The sequence below is a fragment of the Chenopodium album genome, chromosome 5, assembly GCF_948465745.1.
Source record: "Chenopodium album chromosome 5, dcCheAlbu1.1, whole genome shotgun sequence".
NCBI classification, from domain to species: Eukaryota; Viridiplantae; Streptophyta; class Magnoliopsida; order Caryophyllales; family Amaranthaceae; genus Chenopodium; species Chenopodium album.
Genome location: NC_137838.1, coordinates 13,204,495 through 13,222,906, shown reverse-complemented (window position 1 = coordinate 13,222,906; position 18,412 = coordinate 13,204,495). Strand labels below are relative to the sequence as shown.

Sequence of the window (18,412 nt, the reverse complement as noted above, 5' to 3'; positions counted from 1 at the left end):
GATTTCAGTTCGTCCAGTCAGCTCCAGACAGATTTTGAGTGTCCATCATACGTATATGTGTATTTGAAGTTATTCTCTAAGATCTTGTAAAGGTAAAAAGGGTTTTGAGTGGTTTGTATATTGGGGTACGAGGGTTCGTGAGGATTCTCGTTATTGTAATTGAGTATTGCTAAGTGTGTGCTTCTTGGTGAGGCAGAGTGAGTAGTGCTCCGGGAGTATTACTGGGGATTTGAATCTGGGATTCGAGTTAAGTGAAGAACATTTACGTTCTTGGTGAGTTCTGGCTTGGGTAGAAACTAGGTAGCAAGTTTGGTCAAGAACTTGTACGATTGTAATAGGTTGTAACTAAGAGTGTTTGGTCTATTATAATGGATTGGTTTGGTTTGCAATTTCTTGAAAGGTCAACGTTTTACTTTTAGTTAGACCCTGGATGGTTTCCTCATAAAATCCGCTTTGCATTGTCTAAGTTCCTAGCAACAATCGGTAATATACTCCGCGAAAATTAGGCACTAAGAAACATAGATTCAACCCCCTTTTTGCAGTATCGAATTCAAATGCAGACAAACTTAAACTCTCGTAAACTTGGTAGGACAAAAAAAAAAAAAAAAAAAAAAAAAAAAAAAAAACATTGGTCGAGTTACCTAGCTACAAGTATACAAAAATACAAGAAAGTTTAGGATATTATACATTTACCGAAAAAGATGCACCAAACAAAAAACACACAATATACCAAAAAACTCCCATCACATCCATGACACATTTACACCCACAACATAATAACATTATATTTTTTATAACAACAACCTCTATCATAAATAATCAAAAGCAAAAAGTTCCAAAGTTGGCCAACGCTGAAAAAACCAAATGGAATACCAACCACCTTCACCTTCACCTTCATCATCTTCTTCTTCATCTCCATCCCCATCCCCATCCCCGTCTTCGTCATCGAAGACGGAGGAGCTTGACTTTCCACTCCACGCAATCGGGTTCGAAATCGACGAAGTGTCTCCCGCTAAAGTCACCGGGCGTCTCCTTGTCACCTACAAATGTTGCCAGGTAACTTTAATTTCCTTTTGATTTATATTTTTCATTTGTGGATGATTTTGTAGTATAAAAATTGGTTAAATTAGGAGTGACAGTTTCAGCAATAATTCAGCTGATACTTTCTTATGGGCTCTTTCTATTTGTCCTTCTAAAAAAGTTGCTACTTTTATATACAACTAGTACTTTGTTAAGAAAAAATTGGCACGTAACATAGTAATACCATACTTCGGTAATTTTTCTTACCAAGTTTTAATCCAACTGTTTTCAGTTTTGTATTTTGGATTTGGAAAATTTACAAATTGCAGCCATTTAAAGTTCATATTTTGCAAATTGCAGCCATTTAAACTTACATTTTTTTTTTTTGCTAATTCCGAGCTCAATTCGGACCCCTAAAGACTAAAATGATCCATAAAACCTTAAACGAAGAATTTTTGACATGTTAATCGATAAAAAAGTTGAATTGAACTACAATTTACAAGAACTTTTGGGCTACAATTTGCAAAAAAAATTTTGGCTGCATATTGCAAAATACGAATTTTAAATGGCTGCAATTTGCAAATTTTCCTTTGAATTTATATTTATTATAAAAATATACGGAGTAGTAGTTAATTAATTAGCTGATATTTAATTGAATTGATTAATTTTTTTGGTGATCAAAGTTCCAAAATTATACCATGTTTATATATTGATATACTTAGCTAGCAATCCTTTTTTTTTTTTTTTTATTTCTTTGTGGCCTAAAATACTCCGTCTCATAAGAAATTTTAAGGAGATGTTACATAAGCCTTTATGACATTAAATATCATACTCTGTTCGTCATAAATAATTAAATACGAGTATGTCTTATTTCACCCAAAATTTTTGTTCATACATACATGGAAAAGTTTTATTTTATTTAACAAGTCAAATTTTCTAGTTATTAATTAAAAGTCATATTTTTTTTCAAAAAAAAAATTAAAAGTCATATTTAATCTTATCTACTCAAATTATTTAATTCATTCTATTATAACCTTTAGTTTTTTAGACAATTTTTTTTGTAGATAATATAATAAAGCTTTATTTAAATTAATTTATAAAATGAACATTCACTATTTATTGTACTTATAATAAAAAAAAAATTCACTATTTTGTCACTTACATTCACCTATAATGAATCAAACTCTATCATCTCATTATTTTGGTATTATTCATCTTTCTAAAAACATGTGCACAATGCAAATAAGTTTTTTTTTATTTATTTATTTTTATTATTATTATGTTATTATTATTATTATTATTATTATTATTATTATTATTATTATTATTATTTTTTGAAGATGGAGGTTGTACTTTATACCTACTACATGATTTTATAATTACTCTCCACTTGAAATTACTTTACAATTGTCAAATTTATATCTAGGAAATTTGATGCAGCATTACTGACACATTGTTAGTTTGACAAGTTGGGGAATATTACTTGCTACTCTAATAGTTTAATGTGGGGTACAAAGTTACAAACTAAATAATGTACAAGTACTTGTTTGTTACTTTCATACGGAGGACTAAGCTACCATAATACAAGTAATCCCTATCTTATTACTCTTTCCGTTTTTAAATACTTGCTCCATTTTTGTATGCGTGGAGTTTTAGGAGAAATTGGAGAAAGTAATAAAATAGTGGGGTAAGGGAAAAAATAAAAAATTGTAAAAAGCAAAAGTAGTTGAGAAAATTAAAGGAGAGAGAATATGAAATTAATAATTTTTTTTTATTTTAATGTTGGGCTCGGTGAGAGAAATGAATTAAGTATTGTATAAGATTTTCAAATAAGGAAATAAAGTAAGTATTTAAAATCGGCCAAAAAGGAAAGTGGAGCAAGTATTTAAAAACGAAGGGAATAAAAGCTTAACTAAACACTTATAAATAGTGTTACGCCAATTATATATATATACACACACTAGCATTTATGCATGCGAATTTATTTACATATTTTCCCTCTTAAAATTTACCGATAATTAAAATTGTGATATAAAGCCAAACTAAAAGAGATACCTGGGCATGGCAAGCTAGGCCATACCCCAAATGTCGCGGTTCTATATATGAGTGTCGCGGCTCTATCTGTCCCAAAAAGTTTTCCCATTTAAATTATCTTGTTGATGGAGTAAATAGTTCGTTACATCAAATTGCTTGGTAAGATTCGATCCTTACACCTATATGATGTAAGGTAAGACTCCTATTAGTGAGTTAAACGTTAGTTAATAAAAATGAATACACGCAAATTATGGTATAAACATAAAACAATAACCATTAACTTTAGACCGGTGATGGAGTATAGGATTATTAATAATTTACCGTTTATGAATGGCTTATAACTTTATAAGGTGTTAGTTCAACTTGATCTAATTCATCAAATAAGTTCAAATTTTGAGTACTTACAATTTTGATTATAAGTTTCAATAAGTTAGTCATCTTTAACGATTAATGGATACGCAGCCATTCAAGGTGTTACATGGAGGAGTATCGGCGTTGATATCAGAATCATTGGCGAGCATGGGAGCACATTTAGCAAGTGGGCTAAAGCGAGTGGCCGGAATCCACCTTAGCATCAACCATGTAAAGCGGGCCGAGCTAGGTGACCTAGTTCTAGCGGAGGCCGTTCCCGTCACACTTGGCCGTACCATTCAGGTCTTTCTTATGCTTTTGTTTCTTTTATGCTTTTGTTATTGTCCTTGTGACCTTCTGGGCCAACTTTTATACCGTATGATTGATTATATGAAGCAAACTATATCTCAATGACTTGTTGTAAAGTCGAAGAACTAGTCAACTGATCTAACTTCCTATGAGTCCTATCTCTTATTTTAACTTGAAACAATGGGAATATCATTAGTCTATTTAGAGTCCTTATCTATACAAAGTTTTAAAATAAATATTTTGAGGGTATTGACAATTAGGTGAATAGTAGTATAAGATGTTGATGTATTAAGAAATTTATAAAACGTTCATAGTGTAGTATAATTATATTTAGTGGTAGATGTTGATTTATTGATTTAGATACATTTTAATAAGAGGCAAAATTTCACCTACCATACTACCACCCTCTTTAATTAAGTCTTTATTATAGGATGATAAAAAACGTTGAACATTAACTAGGATGGGAAAATTAAGGAGGTCCACTAAGTCCATCCTCATCTACCAATTGAGAATTTGAGGTTAGGTGTGGGAATATTTATTGACATGTTAGCATCTTCCAATCAATGAAAGTGACGAATGTATTTGTGAACACGACCTTTGTTTGTTATTAGTAACGTGCAAATTAAATTGATGATGAAGCCAAATTAAAGATCGATGAATAATCTTCCTTTAGCTATCGACATGTCATAGTCTCATACGTAAATTATCACGTAAATTATCTTATATGGTACAACCAATTGTATAATGCAAATAAAACATCCTCATTCGTCTAGCAATAATGGTACTAAGTGCCCTTCTGATATTTTGGAGGGTGTTTAATGTTTTTGTGAAACAAGAAAGAATTTTGAAAAAAAAAAAAAAAAAAAGAGTTAATTTAACCAGTTTAGAGAGCTCATACTGGAATCCATATAAAAGCTACGGAGTATTTTGATTTTTTCGGTAAAAGAGCTTTTTTAACGAGTTTATTGAGCTTAACTAGCTAATTTGTAAAAAGTTGAAAAATAGAGCATTTTAGATTAGTTAATTGTAAAATTTTATACAAATGACAAATATTCTACAAGTTATTGTTTTTAATTAAATATAGTTATTAATAGTGGTCAAAATAATTTACTACGTATAAAAATAGTGTAAAAGTTAAAATGAAAATGATAAATATGCAAGTGTAACTAATGGTAAATATGTCGCCATTGCATTTGTTCAGGTGTGGGAAGTGCAACTATGGAAAACAAACTCCAACAACTCAGAGAGCAAATCCTTGGTATCATCTTCCCGTGTAACTCTGATTTGCAACCTTCCTGTACCAGAACATGCAAAGGATGCAGACAAACATCTTCGAAAATATGCCAAGTTATGAGTTTCAAGTGATCGGTAACACAGACTGTAGACGATGAAGTTCACATGTTGGTATATATAAATGGTCTAAACCCAGATCACTCCCAACTCACACGACACAAGAAGGCTTGCAGCATTGCGCCATTGTTATGATCTCTCGTCCGATCCCCTGCCTGAGGGATGGTACATAGTTGGACGAGTGGATCATTCTGACTTTGTAATTTAAAGATGATAACAATGATTTAAACATATTGACTGAAGTTATTACATTATTATGCTATACTTTCTCAAAAGATCTATCTTTTGTTACTCATACTCTTAACAATGGTCTCCATATTTAGAGATGCGAAAAACAACTCAAAATAGACCATCCAAAGTAAAACAGAACTCCCTTGACAGAAAAACCAAACATGTATATAGAAAAAAATTCTGGAAAAGATTGAGCTCTTGTGATTGGCTAAAAGCCTAGCAGAAATGATCCATGATAAGCAAAAGACATCGCAAAGATCAACTGGAATTTCATCACCGGATGATAAACATGATGCTTCTAAATTTCTAATACTCATAACATTTTAACACAAATATGAACTGGCAACTTACAGTTCATTTTCTAATGTAAAGCTGAACAAGAAGGATTGGTAAAGCAATGAATTAGACCTATTTTTTCTTTTTCCCACCCTTGCCAGATTTTGCAGGTGCATTACTAGAGCTGGAAGTTGGTTCTTGCTTCTTTGTAGTTCTTCCAATATGACGAGGTACCATTTCTGCAATTTTCAACATCAAATGCTTTCCTGTACAGCGGCAGTCAAAAAGTGAAGATAATAAGTCGCTGAAAATTTTACATTTGTAATTTCAATGTAAAAGGAAAATATCATAATCGACATATTCCAGCAAGAATATAGTTAAACTATGCACATGGGACGAACTTTCATTATAATCATTCTTCCACCCAGCATAGTTTCCTCTGCTTGTAAGATGGCACATAAATATGTACCCTATGTTTTCTTATCATTCAACAAAACCACTCTGGCATCGTGACCCATGTCAGAGCATAGCAGTTTAATAGCAGTGGGAGGAAAATGAAGATAAAGTGCTCCTAACTTTTATACAAGAAAGTTGAAGACTATCTCAGTTCAAAAGAAATATCTGTAAATAGGATTTTATAGTGGATTGAATAGTCAGAAAGACCGATAAATTTAGTGAAGGAATAGCAAGCGCTGTAAGGCTAAGCCAATAGATGTTGAAAGCCGAATCAGTGCAGTCCAGCATAATGTATATTGTATACCAATCTTCTAAAGCAATTTTTTTTTTTACTTATTATACCAAATATATTTACAGGTGAAATAAGTTTTTAAGATCATGCTATTGTCATCCAAAACATCAACATAAACCACAAAAATGAAGATTTCCTTTTCAAACAGAAAAATCAAATAATTACAAGGCAAGTTGTGAGATAATTGCTTTTATCCAGACCTCAACCTCAACCTCAACAGCAGGACCATACTTGAGAAGTTGAGGAAATTTTATCTCATCTTTGTAATGCTCAATGTTAGACAACGGTAAGTACTATATTTATTCTTGGAATGTACAGCAATTTGATGTATATCAGCACAAAAATGATTATAACTCCAATGCAAAAGTCAAACTGAAACAGATTGTGTGTGGCAAAATACACATATCCCAAACCATCAAAACATTTAACTGCAGATCAGATTCTTTTGCAAGTGCTTACAATGTTAACATATTGTTAATCTTTGGTACCCCTCAGCTCATCCCCAAATAAAAGCTTCACTTGCCTTCTACACATGTTTTTAATAAGATGAAAAAAGGGGTTTGGTTGATTAAAAATGAATGAAAAGAATTTGGGTGAATTGGATGATTGAAATTGTATAAGAAAAGACGTGAGGATTGGTGGATTAAAAAAAAAAAAAACTGTACTTAGACTTTTATTAGAGAACAAGAATTTTGGATAAATTTGGACTTTAATTTGGGGGTGTGGAACATTATAAAAATGATAACCTAACCTACTGTTAAACAAGATTGTTCATAGAGAGAGGAGGAGGAGGAGGAGGAGGTACAAGAGAATCTCAAAATATGTCTTACACATGTAAATGATAGAATGCATTTGTGACATGACAGTATGACACCATTGACACGCCTTTAGGCTTTGTTTGGTAACTTGGTTGATGGGATTTGGCCAGATAATAAAAATATAAGATGTTTCCTTTCTCTTCCCTTTATTTACTGACATTTACCAAACATTAGAAATTAAAATGGTTTTTCCTTCCCATCTCTTCATTTCCTTTCTTTTCCATTCCTTTATTAATTTGGTACCAAAAAGGGCCTTAAGCCAAGAAATTCACAGCATATATTTGAAATTAATTTCACTAGCCTAATCCATTTCTTTGGTTCATCTTACAATAACTTGCACTCACAGGCTCACACAACCAATACTATCTCTGCTACTTAAGGTGGACCAGAACTAATGATATCATCCTCCATCATGCAAAGCTCTGCATCACCTTGGTCCTCAAACTAAGGCCATCAAAGAGCCCCTAGACCTTCAAAATAGCGCTCTTGAGTCTTGTCTCATTATTCTCTCTTTTTAATTGTTATTTAAGAACATACGTCCACACTTTAGCAATTATTCATAAGAAATGCAACATCATTATAACGTTACACCTTATCCACCACCCATCACACACATAACAGTGGGATTATTGTACACTTCCTTAGTACAGGGCTTTCTTTTTTATTTAATCATTAAAGTTGATCTTAATGAGTATATATCCTGTTATAATACAAGCAACAAAAACCAGTAGTTAGATGAAAAGAAGTTGAAGAACCTTGCAAACTCAAAGGGGACGAGTAAGCAAAGGTATCTTTAAATGTAAATGGATTCAAAAACCAAAAGAACATGTGATCCCAAGAAGGAATCACTGAACAAAAATAATTGACATTACCAAGCACTCTAGCTTGGGATTAATAGGAGCAAAAACTCAAAAAATGTCAACTCTCCCAATACAACTCAGACCAAGATACGCCAAATGTCCAAATAAGTACAGTATAGAACTAGAATAATCAAAATGGCAATCACCATGTCAAATACCTCTTGAATAGAGTTGCATTGTCACTTGTAAAAACAATTAAAAGGGTCAACCAAGTTCTTAGATATCGAAGCTCCGGCTGAAATAGAAAATATCTAAAGCATACTAGACCACTGACAGATTTAAGTTAAGACTAAACAAATACGAAGCATAAATACTACAAAATGGAGCAGGTTCATGGTGATATCTTCTAAATAATGGGATCGATGAGACTCTCGAAAGTTCTATAGAGTAGATTAAAAACTTAGTTAATACTCATTGTCTACAAGTAAACTTCCTATTAAGTTTGGGAAAGCACATTAAGGGTTATAGTAGGGTTGGGATACTGGGATAGGTTTTTTTTTTTTTTTTAATAAATAGTGGAGAAATAAGAGTAAAATTTTCATTGAAAGATAAGTGGATGATAGGGCCCACATCACATGGGATGTAAAGAAAAACGTGAGAATGAGATTGTGCTAAGCGTAAAAGTCCTTGGAGCCTAGGTGCAAGGAAAGACACATGCCTTATCTAGGTAAGGACATTTTTTGTATAGTAAAAACTAATAAGTTTTTTTTTTTTTATTTTAAAAAAAAATCTAAAACAAAGAATTATGAGAAAAGGTGAATGGGCTATAAGATACATAGCTAGGGTTATTCAAATGGGATTGGGTCTCTCCTCTAATATTAAAGTATATCTGAATGTCACAAAGTCACAGGTTGTTTTACTTAAGAAAATTATCTTACATATTAGCTACTTTTTCCTTACCACATAAGGGCATAACCGCATAAGGCGCAAGAAGCAACCTAGAAAAAAGTGCATAGGCGCACGCCTTTGCATCTCACAAAGCTAAGGCCCCAGCTCTAACGCCTCGCTTTCTAAAACTAAGGTTGCTAAGGTCCACATCACTTGGGTTGAGTAGGTTAAGTTTTAATTTTAAGCAACAGGAATATTCTTTGGGAACAAAAAGTTATACAAGATTTTTTCTTTTTTGGTAATGGAATACTAATAACCTCAATTAATCAATCAATCAATCAAAGCCTTAATCCCATAAGTGGGATCAGCTACATGAACCAAATTTGATTATTCCGTGTGGTCATCCACAAAAATCTTCCTCCTCTAGCCCTTACGATCCAAAACCTCATCCTCATGCAAGTCCATATACTTCATAACTTCTTCCAACCAAGTCATTTTCGGTTTCGGTCTCCCTCTCCCTCGTTTAACCCCTCCATGGTCCCACTCTTCCACTCTTCGTACCGGTGCACCCTCGGGTCTCCGTCTTACATGCCCAAACCAAAGCAGACGATTTTCCCTTAATAACCTCAATTAATCAAGGCTATAAATTCACATTGGACATCTATGTATGAAAATTAGTAGGATGGCATATATACATATATAAAAGTGGTTACTTTTGGAAAAAAAAAAAGGGCAATCTTCAAAAGATTAAACAAGCAGTTGGTCACTTGGTCAGATAATCAGGAATAGCAGTTGATCAGAAAAAATGGTATAAAAACATGAGGTAAGCCTATCCCTAAACTTCCAACCTCAGGAACAAAAGTTTTGCTAAAATGTCCTCTAGGACTTTTCAACAATAAATTGTCAAGCTGATCACATTGTATAAGATGGATTACAGACTTTACAGATGCAATTCACTAATTCAGAGCCCAAAAAGTTAACTCTTTTCCCTTAAATACATAAGAAGTGCTCAGTATACAGTGTATGAAATTATAACCTAAACATGGAACTTCAAATATTCACCCAATAAATCACTTATCCTCTGCCCAGGACTATGTAATGAAAGTTTGGAAATAGAGCACATAAAACCAAGTCCACCACATGCTTATTGTTTGTTTGTCAATAGAGGTAAAACACTAAAACCATACTGGCCAAAAGATCATGACATCAACAAATTTTAGCAGATTCACACAATCACACTTGGAATGGTAGAATGGGAGCACTAAATCTATGGCTCAGTAGTACAACAAAGAAACTATCACACAGAGGATGACAAGATTGACAATAGATGCCTGTTTACCTACAAAAAGCATCCAAGTTCTAATATACTCCATTAGCCAAGACATACACTATCTACCTTTGATCTCAACTTAAAGGTAAATTCAATTGTATCTTTAATCTCAGCTCTTTAAGGGTCCATCAAGACACACACTATCTACCTTCACGATCCTCAAACAAGCCCATTGTTCTACATACAAACACACACCACCACATCGGTATTCAAGTTGTTTCAAACAGATCCATCTCACCACAGCAAGTGTGAATGCCAGTCACACCCATCCTCAATTCTATATAATTGATTAATCATGTCATTGAAATTCTATATTAACACCATATTTTCCAAGCAGAATGATCCCATCAATTGTCTAAAGCCTTAACCCTCTCAACCGGGATTTCCACATACAATGAATGAATTACATCCGAACACGAAAAACACATTACATGTTACAAAGTCAATACAATAAGCAACCAAAATACGATTAACAAAAGGCACAATGGAGAAATTCTTACTCGACGAAATCTCAGGGTTACATAAACTCCCATCTTCTTGTTTTAGCAATACTCTCACCCTCCCTCTCTGCATAAAATCCCTTGGATACGCCTTCTCAGCCTGCAATTACAATATCACATACATCAGCCAACAAAATTCAACGAAATCAACAAAATTAACACCAAAATTGATACAAAAACCAATAATCACAAACAAATTGACAAAATTAACACCAAAATTGAATACGAAAAACAAAAATTAAAAACAAAAATCAAACCTCTTTGTGATAAGGAAGATTGAGAAATTTGCAGCAATCTCCAATTTCATCGCAAGTAGGATTTTCGCAAGCTTTGGTAGTGCAAATTCGGCGACCTTCGGCAATTGATTTCTTCGAATTGATGTATACTGGGTATAACACCACCCACTTTTTCACATTGGGCAATTCGTCATTCATCTTTTCTTCTGTAAAAACCCTAATTCGATCAAACTTTAGGAAATTGATAAAATGATACAGATAATCGTAAATCAGCTCGTTTGATCAAGAACTAACAATTAGATTTCGATGATTAAATTGAAAAGAAAAATGAGATTAAATTGAAGGAAATTACAGGAATTTGGGAATGTAGAATGAACTCCGGTTGGATCGATGAAGTATCGTATGAGAGAGAAAACAATGGACTTCTGACCTGAGAGTGTTCTAACTCTTCTAATTTCAATTCCGTAACAGGCGTATAGGTGTCCGATTCTCTAACGGAAGAGATTTTGCAATTTTTTCCGGCTTGTTTGGTTGAAAAAAATTTACTCTAATAATCTTGCTAGTCAAAATAATTTACTGCCTTACTGGTACTTGTGTTTAGAGATGGTAGGTGTCTATTATGTGATTATGGGCGAATTCGGCAGTAATTTTTTAGTGTTTGGTAATGTCGTGATGGACTGGTGGTAGTAGTGTTTAGTGATAGAGGTATAAATTATGATATACACCAGAGCGTACACTGCATCTAAGGGTATTATTTGCTCATTTCAATGATTATGACTCATTTTATTATCAAATGAGCAAATAAATATTTTTGGATGTAGTGGGTGTACCGTACACCTGGATGTATATAACAACCTCTCTATACCTTTTATCAAAACTTAAAAACATTAGTTTTTGAACATTAGAGGTATGTAGCTATTGAAAATTTAATGTATAATTATAGGGGGAAAAACATTGATTTTATATGTAAAAGCTACTCAATCGCTACTTTATTTATCGAACACTCATATTTTAATTACATATATTCATAGCTAACGACAACTAACATCTACTACTTCATCTGACAACTACTACTGCAGCTGACGTCTACCTTCATTGTTATATTTTGCCGATCCGATAATACCCTATATAATCTGTAAAAGTCAATAATTTTATGTTTTTATTGTTGTTAAAGAGTGGTATTTGTAGATACCTAGAAGGTATGTAGGTGTAAACTTTGGTCCCTAATAAATTGTTGCTTGTATAGATTGATGAGGTAAGGCTGATAAGTAACCTACATGTGTCAAGATTTCATCTTAAGTAAATTAATGATGTCATTAATCGATATTACAGATTTCTAACAATACAACTATTAACCAAACATTGTAAACTATATCTACAAGACTCTAATTGAATTTCTTAGCGGACCAAAATTAGTCACAGGTCCTCCTGGCCCGATTTAGCGAGCTAGGCAATACCACTAGAACAAGCATTATTTGGTGTCATGAGCAACATTCGTTGCTTTCTCTTTGTACAGGCAACCATTTTTAAAATATAACTAGTCTTCTGACCCGTACAATGCACGGGTTATTCATAAAAAATTGCATTGAAAGATGAATTAGGAAATATCAATAAGTCATTATGGTTATAATGTGTGATCAAAAATATGATTAAGAAATTTAATTTTTGGAATTGCAATTGAAAATGGGGATTAAATAAAGGTGGAGAGGTTAAAATTAAAGAGAGAAAAGCAAAAGGTTGAATTGAAGAGGGGAGATGAAGATGAAGTGTATATAGAAGATGAAGCATATAATTTTAATGAAAGAATTAAAAAAATATAGTGTAATAAAAAATTAATTAATAGTGTAAGAGGACATGTGGCATTTAGGTTAGAGAAAGAGATTTTGAAGTGCAATAGGATAGAGACATGTGTTTCCCTTGGTTATAGTTTTTAAATACTAAGTATAGATGAGCGTTCCTTCTTAGCTCGAGTGAAGACCAAATTGGTAATAATGATTTTTCACTTACCAACACCAAAGGAATTTACAAAGCTGACATCCTCAATTCTAAAATAATCATCTTTAAAATGATTATCATAACTTCATAAGTGATGTGTTTTCATTGGCCAAATTTATGACATAGAATTTCATTTTGAGTTATTTTCTTATCTTAAAATTAATCAAAAATTATTTTTCTAATTTTTAGAATTCATTTATTAACTTCAAAAATGAATTACAAGTATTATAATTTTTGAAAATCTATTTTTAATTTCATAATTAATTTTCGAAATTCTCTATTTTTTTGATGATTTCTGAAAATGAACTAAGATAAATTGTGAATAACCACCCCTCAAAACAGCCTATTTAAAGCTAACCAACCTTTTTTTATGAAATTATAAAATAATATCACCCCTCAAATTTAAAAAGCGTTAGATTTCACCGCCTCTAAATAAAATGTTTCATTTTAAAAAATTAAAACATCAATTTTTGGGCCAAAACTTGCTCTATTGGGGGTCATTTTGGCCCTTTGAGTTCGATTTGAAGTCAAAATTTAATTTTTTTTATAAAAAACGCCTCATATTTATATGTGTCAAGCAAGCCGAAGTAATTATTAGCACACAAAACAAAGAGTAATTTCTTCTCTAGTTCGGTGTAAGATTTAGGTATTTGTCTTCTCCAGTTTAATTTATAGAAAGATTTCACTAGTTTAACTGTGACTTCACCCAAATTGTATGGAACTATATTTCTCTTACACCACATTTCTACAACATTATTAACTAACATGAGATTAAAGATGATCGATGATAGTTCTATTGTACTAAGAAATATCTTGACAAATAAAACCCTATGAATAATAGTAATAGTTCAATACTATGTTAATCGGATACGGCAAAAATCACAAAGTGTCCATGTCGACACGACACGACACGACAGTAAGACACGGACGCATGACACGTGTCCGATACTTCACTGTGCACTAGAACACTTCCATTAAGAGTGGAGAGGAAACAAAGAGGAGAAACATGAAAGAAAAACACATCTTTTTCAAAAATCACCATTGATATAGAGAAGATGGAGAGAAGACTGCTATTTAATGGAGAATTTACCGAGTAAAGAATTAAAATTCCAAAAAAAAAACTAGGGGTGGACATAATGAAAAATTTAAAACTTTTGTAATAAATAAATATTTTATATAACTTTAAGTGACGTATTGACATGTCCCCGCACCCGTGTTCAAATATCGAAAAGAGTCCCCGTGTCCTAAAATTTTGGAACTTGACGGATCACTTGGACATGTGTCAGTATCCGACACTCGTTCCTGAGTCCATGTAACATAGCTTCAATATATATAACTTGACTCTTAATAACCCTATTTCTGTTATTCTTTCTTTGTCATAAGAAATTGGTAAAGCAGTCTTTGATGATTTGGAAATCTCTCTCTCTCTCTCTCACACACACACACAAACATACATGAACGCACGCGCAAACACACACTATACATATGTATATCTATAGTGAATAAAGGAGTTGAAGACCAGGCAAGCAATGCTTGGTTTAGTGAAAATGCTTTTTATCTCACAATCATAAGGTTTTTATAGGATCAATCCTCAATAGAGACAACTTGGGGGGTATGTGTTCCCTTACCTACCTTTATCCTCCCCCCAATGTAACTATACTCTTAATGTCCTTGTTTGTATACTCGGAGTGGATTAACTTGTGAGAAATTTTGATTCAATAGGACTACCAAAAAAAAAAATTGAAGAAACTTAAATACACAAAGTTACACTGAAATTAAACATTACAATCTAATTCGATGGCATCACCTCATCATCTAGAATTAAATGTTGATGTTACAACAATCCAATTTAATGCATCATGTCATAATCTAGAATAGAATGTTGTTGCTACACAATTATAATCTTGATTCTTGAGCATATGACCATTGACATGGATCAATCTTGATTCATCACATTTTAAAATAAATTAAATAGATGAGGAAGTCTTATATGAAGAGCCATTCTAGAACTCTAGGAATTTAAGCTTTCTATAATTTTTTATTTTTTTTAGCATTTTAAAAATTTTAACATTTAATTTGTAATTAGCGTGCAGCCCGGGCGTTGCACAGGGTTACCACTTTGATTAAATTGTTTTTTTTTTTTTTTGAAAGATTAAATTGTTTCTTTATGAAATATATTATCATCTATTATGTATGTTATGCATAAATGTTAAACATAATGTTGTATAGAAAGCAATTTTTATTACTTTATTGTTTTAGAAATGTTGATTATTCCTCTTAAATTTTTTTTCAAATTGCTTATCTTGTTTTCTTTGTAATTGGTGCGTGTCATTTATACTTATATTTATTTGTAAAAATGACATGAATTATTATTAGCTAAGATGGTAAAGAGTTAGATCTTGTATCCTCAAGGTCTAGTGTTCGAAACCCATCAAATGCTTTTAAATATTAATCTATCAATAATAGTTGGAATGATTTGTTAATTGGTAATGACATGTCATTAAGTGATGATGTGGCACAATGCTATGAGAGAGGAATGACACGTGGCACATAAACGATTTTAGGAACGGCCTCATGGGTAATGTAATAACCTATGTCATCACTTTAACGATTAAACCACTAAGCTATTTTCCTATAGGACAAGTTTACTTTTCACGTGTTTTATTACTTGTTTAAAATTATGATCTTATTTGAACTTATTAAAACTTGTTAACTTATAAATTGTATTCAGGTGGCCCTATAACCTTAATCATAACTTATTTTTTCTAAACATGTTTTATTAGAACATATAATCTCTTAAATAAACTTACTTTTCTTGAATTAAGTTAAAATAATAAGTTGAATAGAACACAATCTAATGACCAACATTTTCCTGATCTCAACATGAATATATAGGCAGTACGACCTATTCTGATTTACTGAACTGAGCTGAGCTTAACTGAACTGAACTAATTGGAGCTGAATTGAACTAAATTGAATATTTTATGAGAGAAGAAAATTAAGAACTGAAGTGAACTGAACTGATTAGAACTTGACTGAACGGAACTGAAAGTAAGCTTAAGTAAACAGACTCTACATGTATATATATACATTAACCTAGAAAGGTATAGAACAAATAGATTAAACCCACGATGTATTGGGCCAAATGCATGTGGGCTAGCACTCGACAAGACTATCTTTATCTCTTTCCTTTGAGTTATGCCATCTATAATCGGTCTTAATAATTAGCTTTGTCAACAAGAAAAAAGATTCTACTGCTAAAACTTAGCTTAAGGGCATCCAATACTATTTAATAATAATGTCCTTACAACATAAAAAGTGTTTAACCTATCTTTTATATAAGACTAGTAGACACTAGGACCAAAACCCAAAATGTTCCTTCCTTTCTTGTATATGTATTAGAGGTCTTAATAACTCTCTTAATAAGGGTTACTTAAACTCGTCGATCTTAGTATAAATACAAGAGAAGAAGAGAATTTTACGATTAATACGTGATTATAAGTATTAATATGGGCAACAATAGGCGTGGGAGGGCTAAGTATTCATGTTTGTTTTTTTTCTTTAACTTCTTTAGAGGTCGTTGGATCGGGAGGAGTCACAACATGACTACGTCGGATGAGTCCGGGGATGAGGCAATGAGTATAACACGGTCAAGAACGACCGATGATGGTGGTTTTATATGGGTGGCTGAACCAGGCATAGATTGGAAGGCTTCAGCCTTTATTAAAAGGTTTCATGCTACTAAGCAAACCTAAGATAATAGATGGCAAAATTAAAGTACTACATTATATTGCATGACATTTTAATTAGAAGGTTAATTATTATATTTATTGTATGTGATCATTTCTTCTTTTGGGTTTTGGTTTAATGTTCAAGCTATTGAACTCCTAGTGATTTCTTTCTTTTTTGTTTTTGGAAGATAGGGGGTGTTTCTTTCATGCAGAATTAAGAGATATTGATATTGTTATTTGTAATGCATAAATAAAGTTATGTTGTATGAATGAATGAGTATTCGTATGCTCGAGGTTCAAACCATCGATGCAAATTAAAAACCAATAACTTGTTCATTTACTTTTACTTTTACTTCTTACGAAAGTACAAACGATTGTTATATGTAGTTTTATCTTTTTTTCATAAATACCGGATGAAATGAACTATATACATATATTTGGTGTAATATCATTAGCCACATTTTTATTTGATTTAGTTGTTGCACTAAATGTCTACACGACACTATTATAAAAATTTGTGAGTTATTACGTATAATTTAACTTATACGTATCATTTTCTTTAATAAAACTTTCACATTATACCATATTTTATCCTTAATAATTTTCTTAATCCAAAGAAATAAGGACCGTGTTTATATGGCTTTGTTGATGAAGACGTATTAATTTCGGATAGTGAATAAAATTTTGATTTCGACCTCAGATTATTGGGCTTATAACTATGAGATACAAATTAAACTTAAATTTGAATCCATAATCTTCAATCAAGACAAGTGTATTACAGCATCCCTAAATATCCATCCGGCCATCCACCTTTATTGCAATGGTTAAAATTGTAAATTGGTTCACATAATATATGCTGCACAATTGCACATCAAAGGGAATCCTTAGAACTGGGGTCTGTTCTCATACGATTATTTTTAATTCAGTTCAGTTCAGCTTTAATAAGTTCAGTTCAGTTCAGCTTCTAATTTCTTTCTCTTATAAAATATTCAGTTCAGTTCAGCTCTAATAAATTATCTTTAGTTCAGCTCTAATAAGTTATGTTCAGTTCAGCTCTGCTCTAATAAGTTCAGTTCAGTTCAGCTCAATTCAGCTCATTTCAGTCAATGAGAACATGCCTTATATATATTCGGCATATTGAGGGTAAAGCATGATCTTGCTTTCTTCTCTAAATATTTTGCATGATAGGGACTAGGGCTTAGAATTGCATCATGATATTGTATTTGAACCTAAAAGAATTACTTTTATGTGACTATATGATAGACAATAATAATAGAAGTAATGATAATAATGTACTACCTGGCCTCCATTTCTTTTTAGTTGACACATATTTCTTTTTAGGAAGTTTTTTTTAGTTCACACGTTTCCTTTTAGGGTAAATTTTTTTACCTTGTATTTATAAGCTACCCCACTTGTTTTTTTCATTACTCTCACTCTCTCTCCTCTCCTTAATATATGTGTCTAAATCAAACGCGTCAACTAAATAGAAACGGAAGAAGTATTTATTATGGTCTTATGGAATAGTAATGGAAGGAGATTGAGTAACATGCTAAAACATTGCTAAGGCTACACGCGCCGCTTCAATTTTTTTTAGTTATTATTACAGAGTACTTAGATTAATAAGATTATATCAAAACGTAATACATACTTGAATTTTTTTTACCTAAATAGACTATACCTTTTTTTTCTCGTGTAAAATATACATTGAGATTAAATTAGCATACAAATACAGTAAAATTAAAATTCGGTCATCAAACCAGACTTAAAGAGAATATATATATATATATATATATAT

The 18,412-nt window shown here is 32.1% G+C and overlaps 2 protein-coding genes across 3 annotated transcripts; one reads left to right on the top strand and one right to left on the bottom strand.

The window, feature by feature from the left end:
• Positions 1-812: 812 nt before the first annotated feature.
• On the top strand, positions 813-5,339 carry LOC145630477 (1,4-dihydroxy-2-naphthoyl-CoA thioesterase 1-like). Its single transcript, XM_081682737.1, has 3 exons — positions 813-1,056; positions 3,517-3,708; positions 4,916-5,339. Exons 1-3 carry the CDS (start codon positions 865-867, stop codon positions 5,066-5,068), a joined length of 537 nt encoding a protein of 178 aa, XP_081538863.1. The 5' UTR covers positions 813-864; the 3' UTR covers positions 5,069-5,339.
• A 97-nt stretch (positions 5,340-5,436) lies between these two features.
• On the bottom strand, positions 5,437-11,395 carry LOC145630478 (signal recognition particle 19 kDa protein-like). Of its 2 annotated transcripts, none has more exons than XM_081682738.1 (4): positions 11,244-11,395; positions 10,913-11,097; positions 10,656-10,755; positions 5,437-5,837 (listed from the first exon to the last, which is right to left on the bottom strand). In XM_081682738.1, exons 2-4 carry the CDS (start codon positions 11,087-11,089, stop codon positions 5,704-5,706), a joined length of 411 nt encoding a protein of 136 aa, XP_081538864.1. In that variant the 5' UTR covers positions 11,090-11,097; positions 11,244-11,395; the 3' UTR covers positions 5,437-5,703. The 2 variants fall into 2 exon arrangements, with proteins under 2 accessions (XP_081538864.1, XP_081538865.1); XM_081682739.1 differs by having other exon boundaries at positions 10,913-11,108; positions 11,244-11,388.
• Between the last annotated feature and the right edge of the window lie 7,017 nt (positions 11,396-18,412).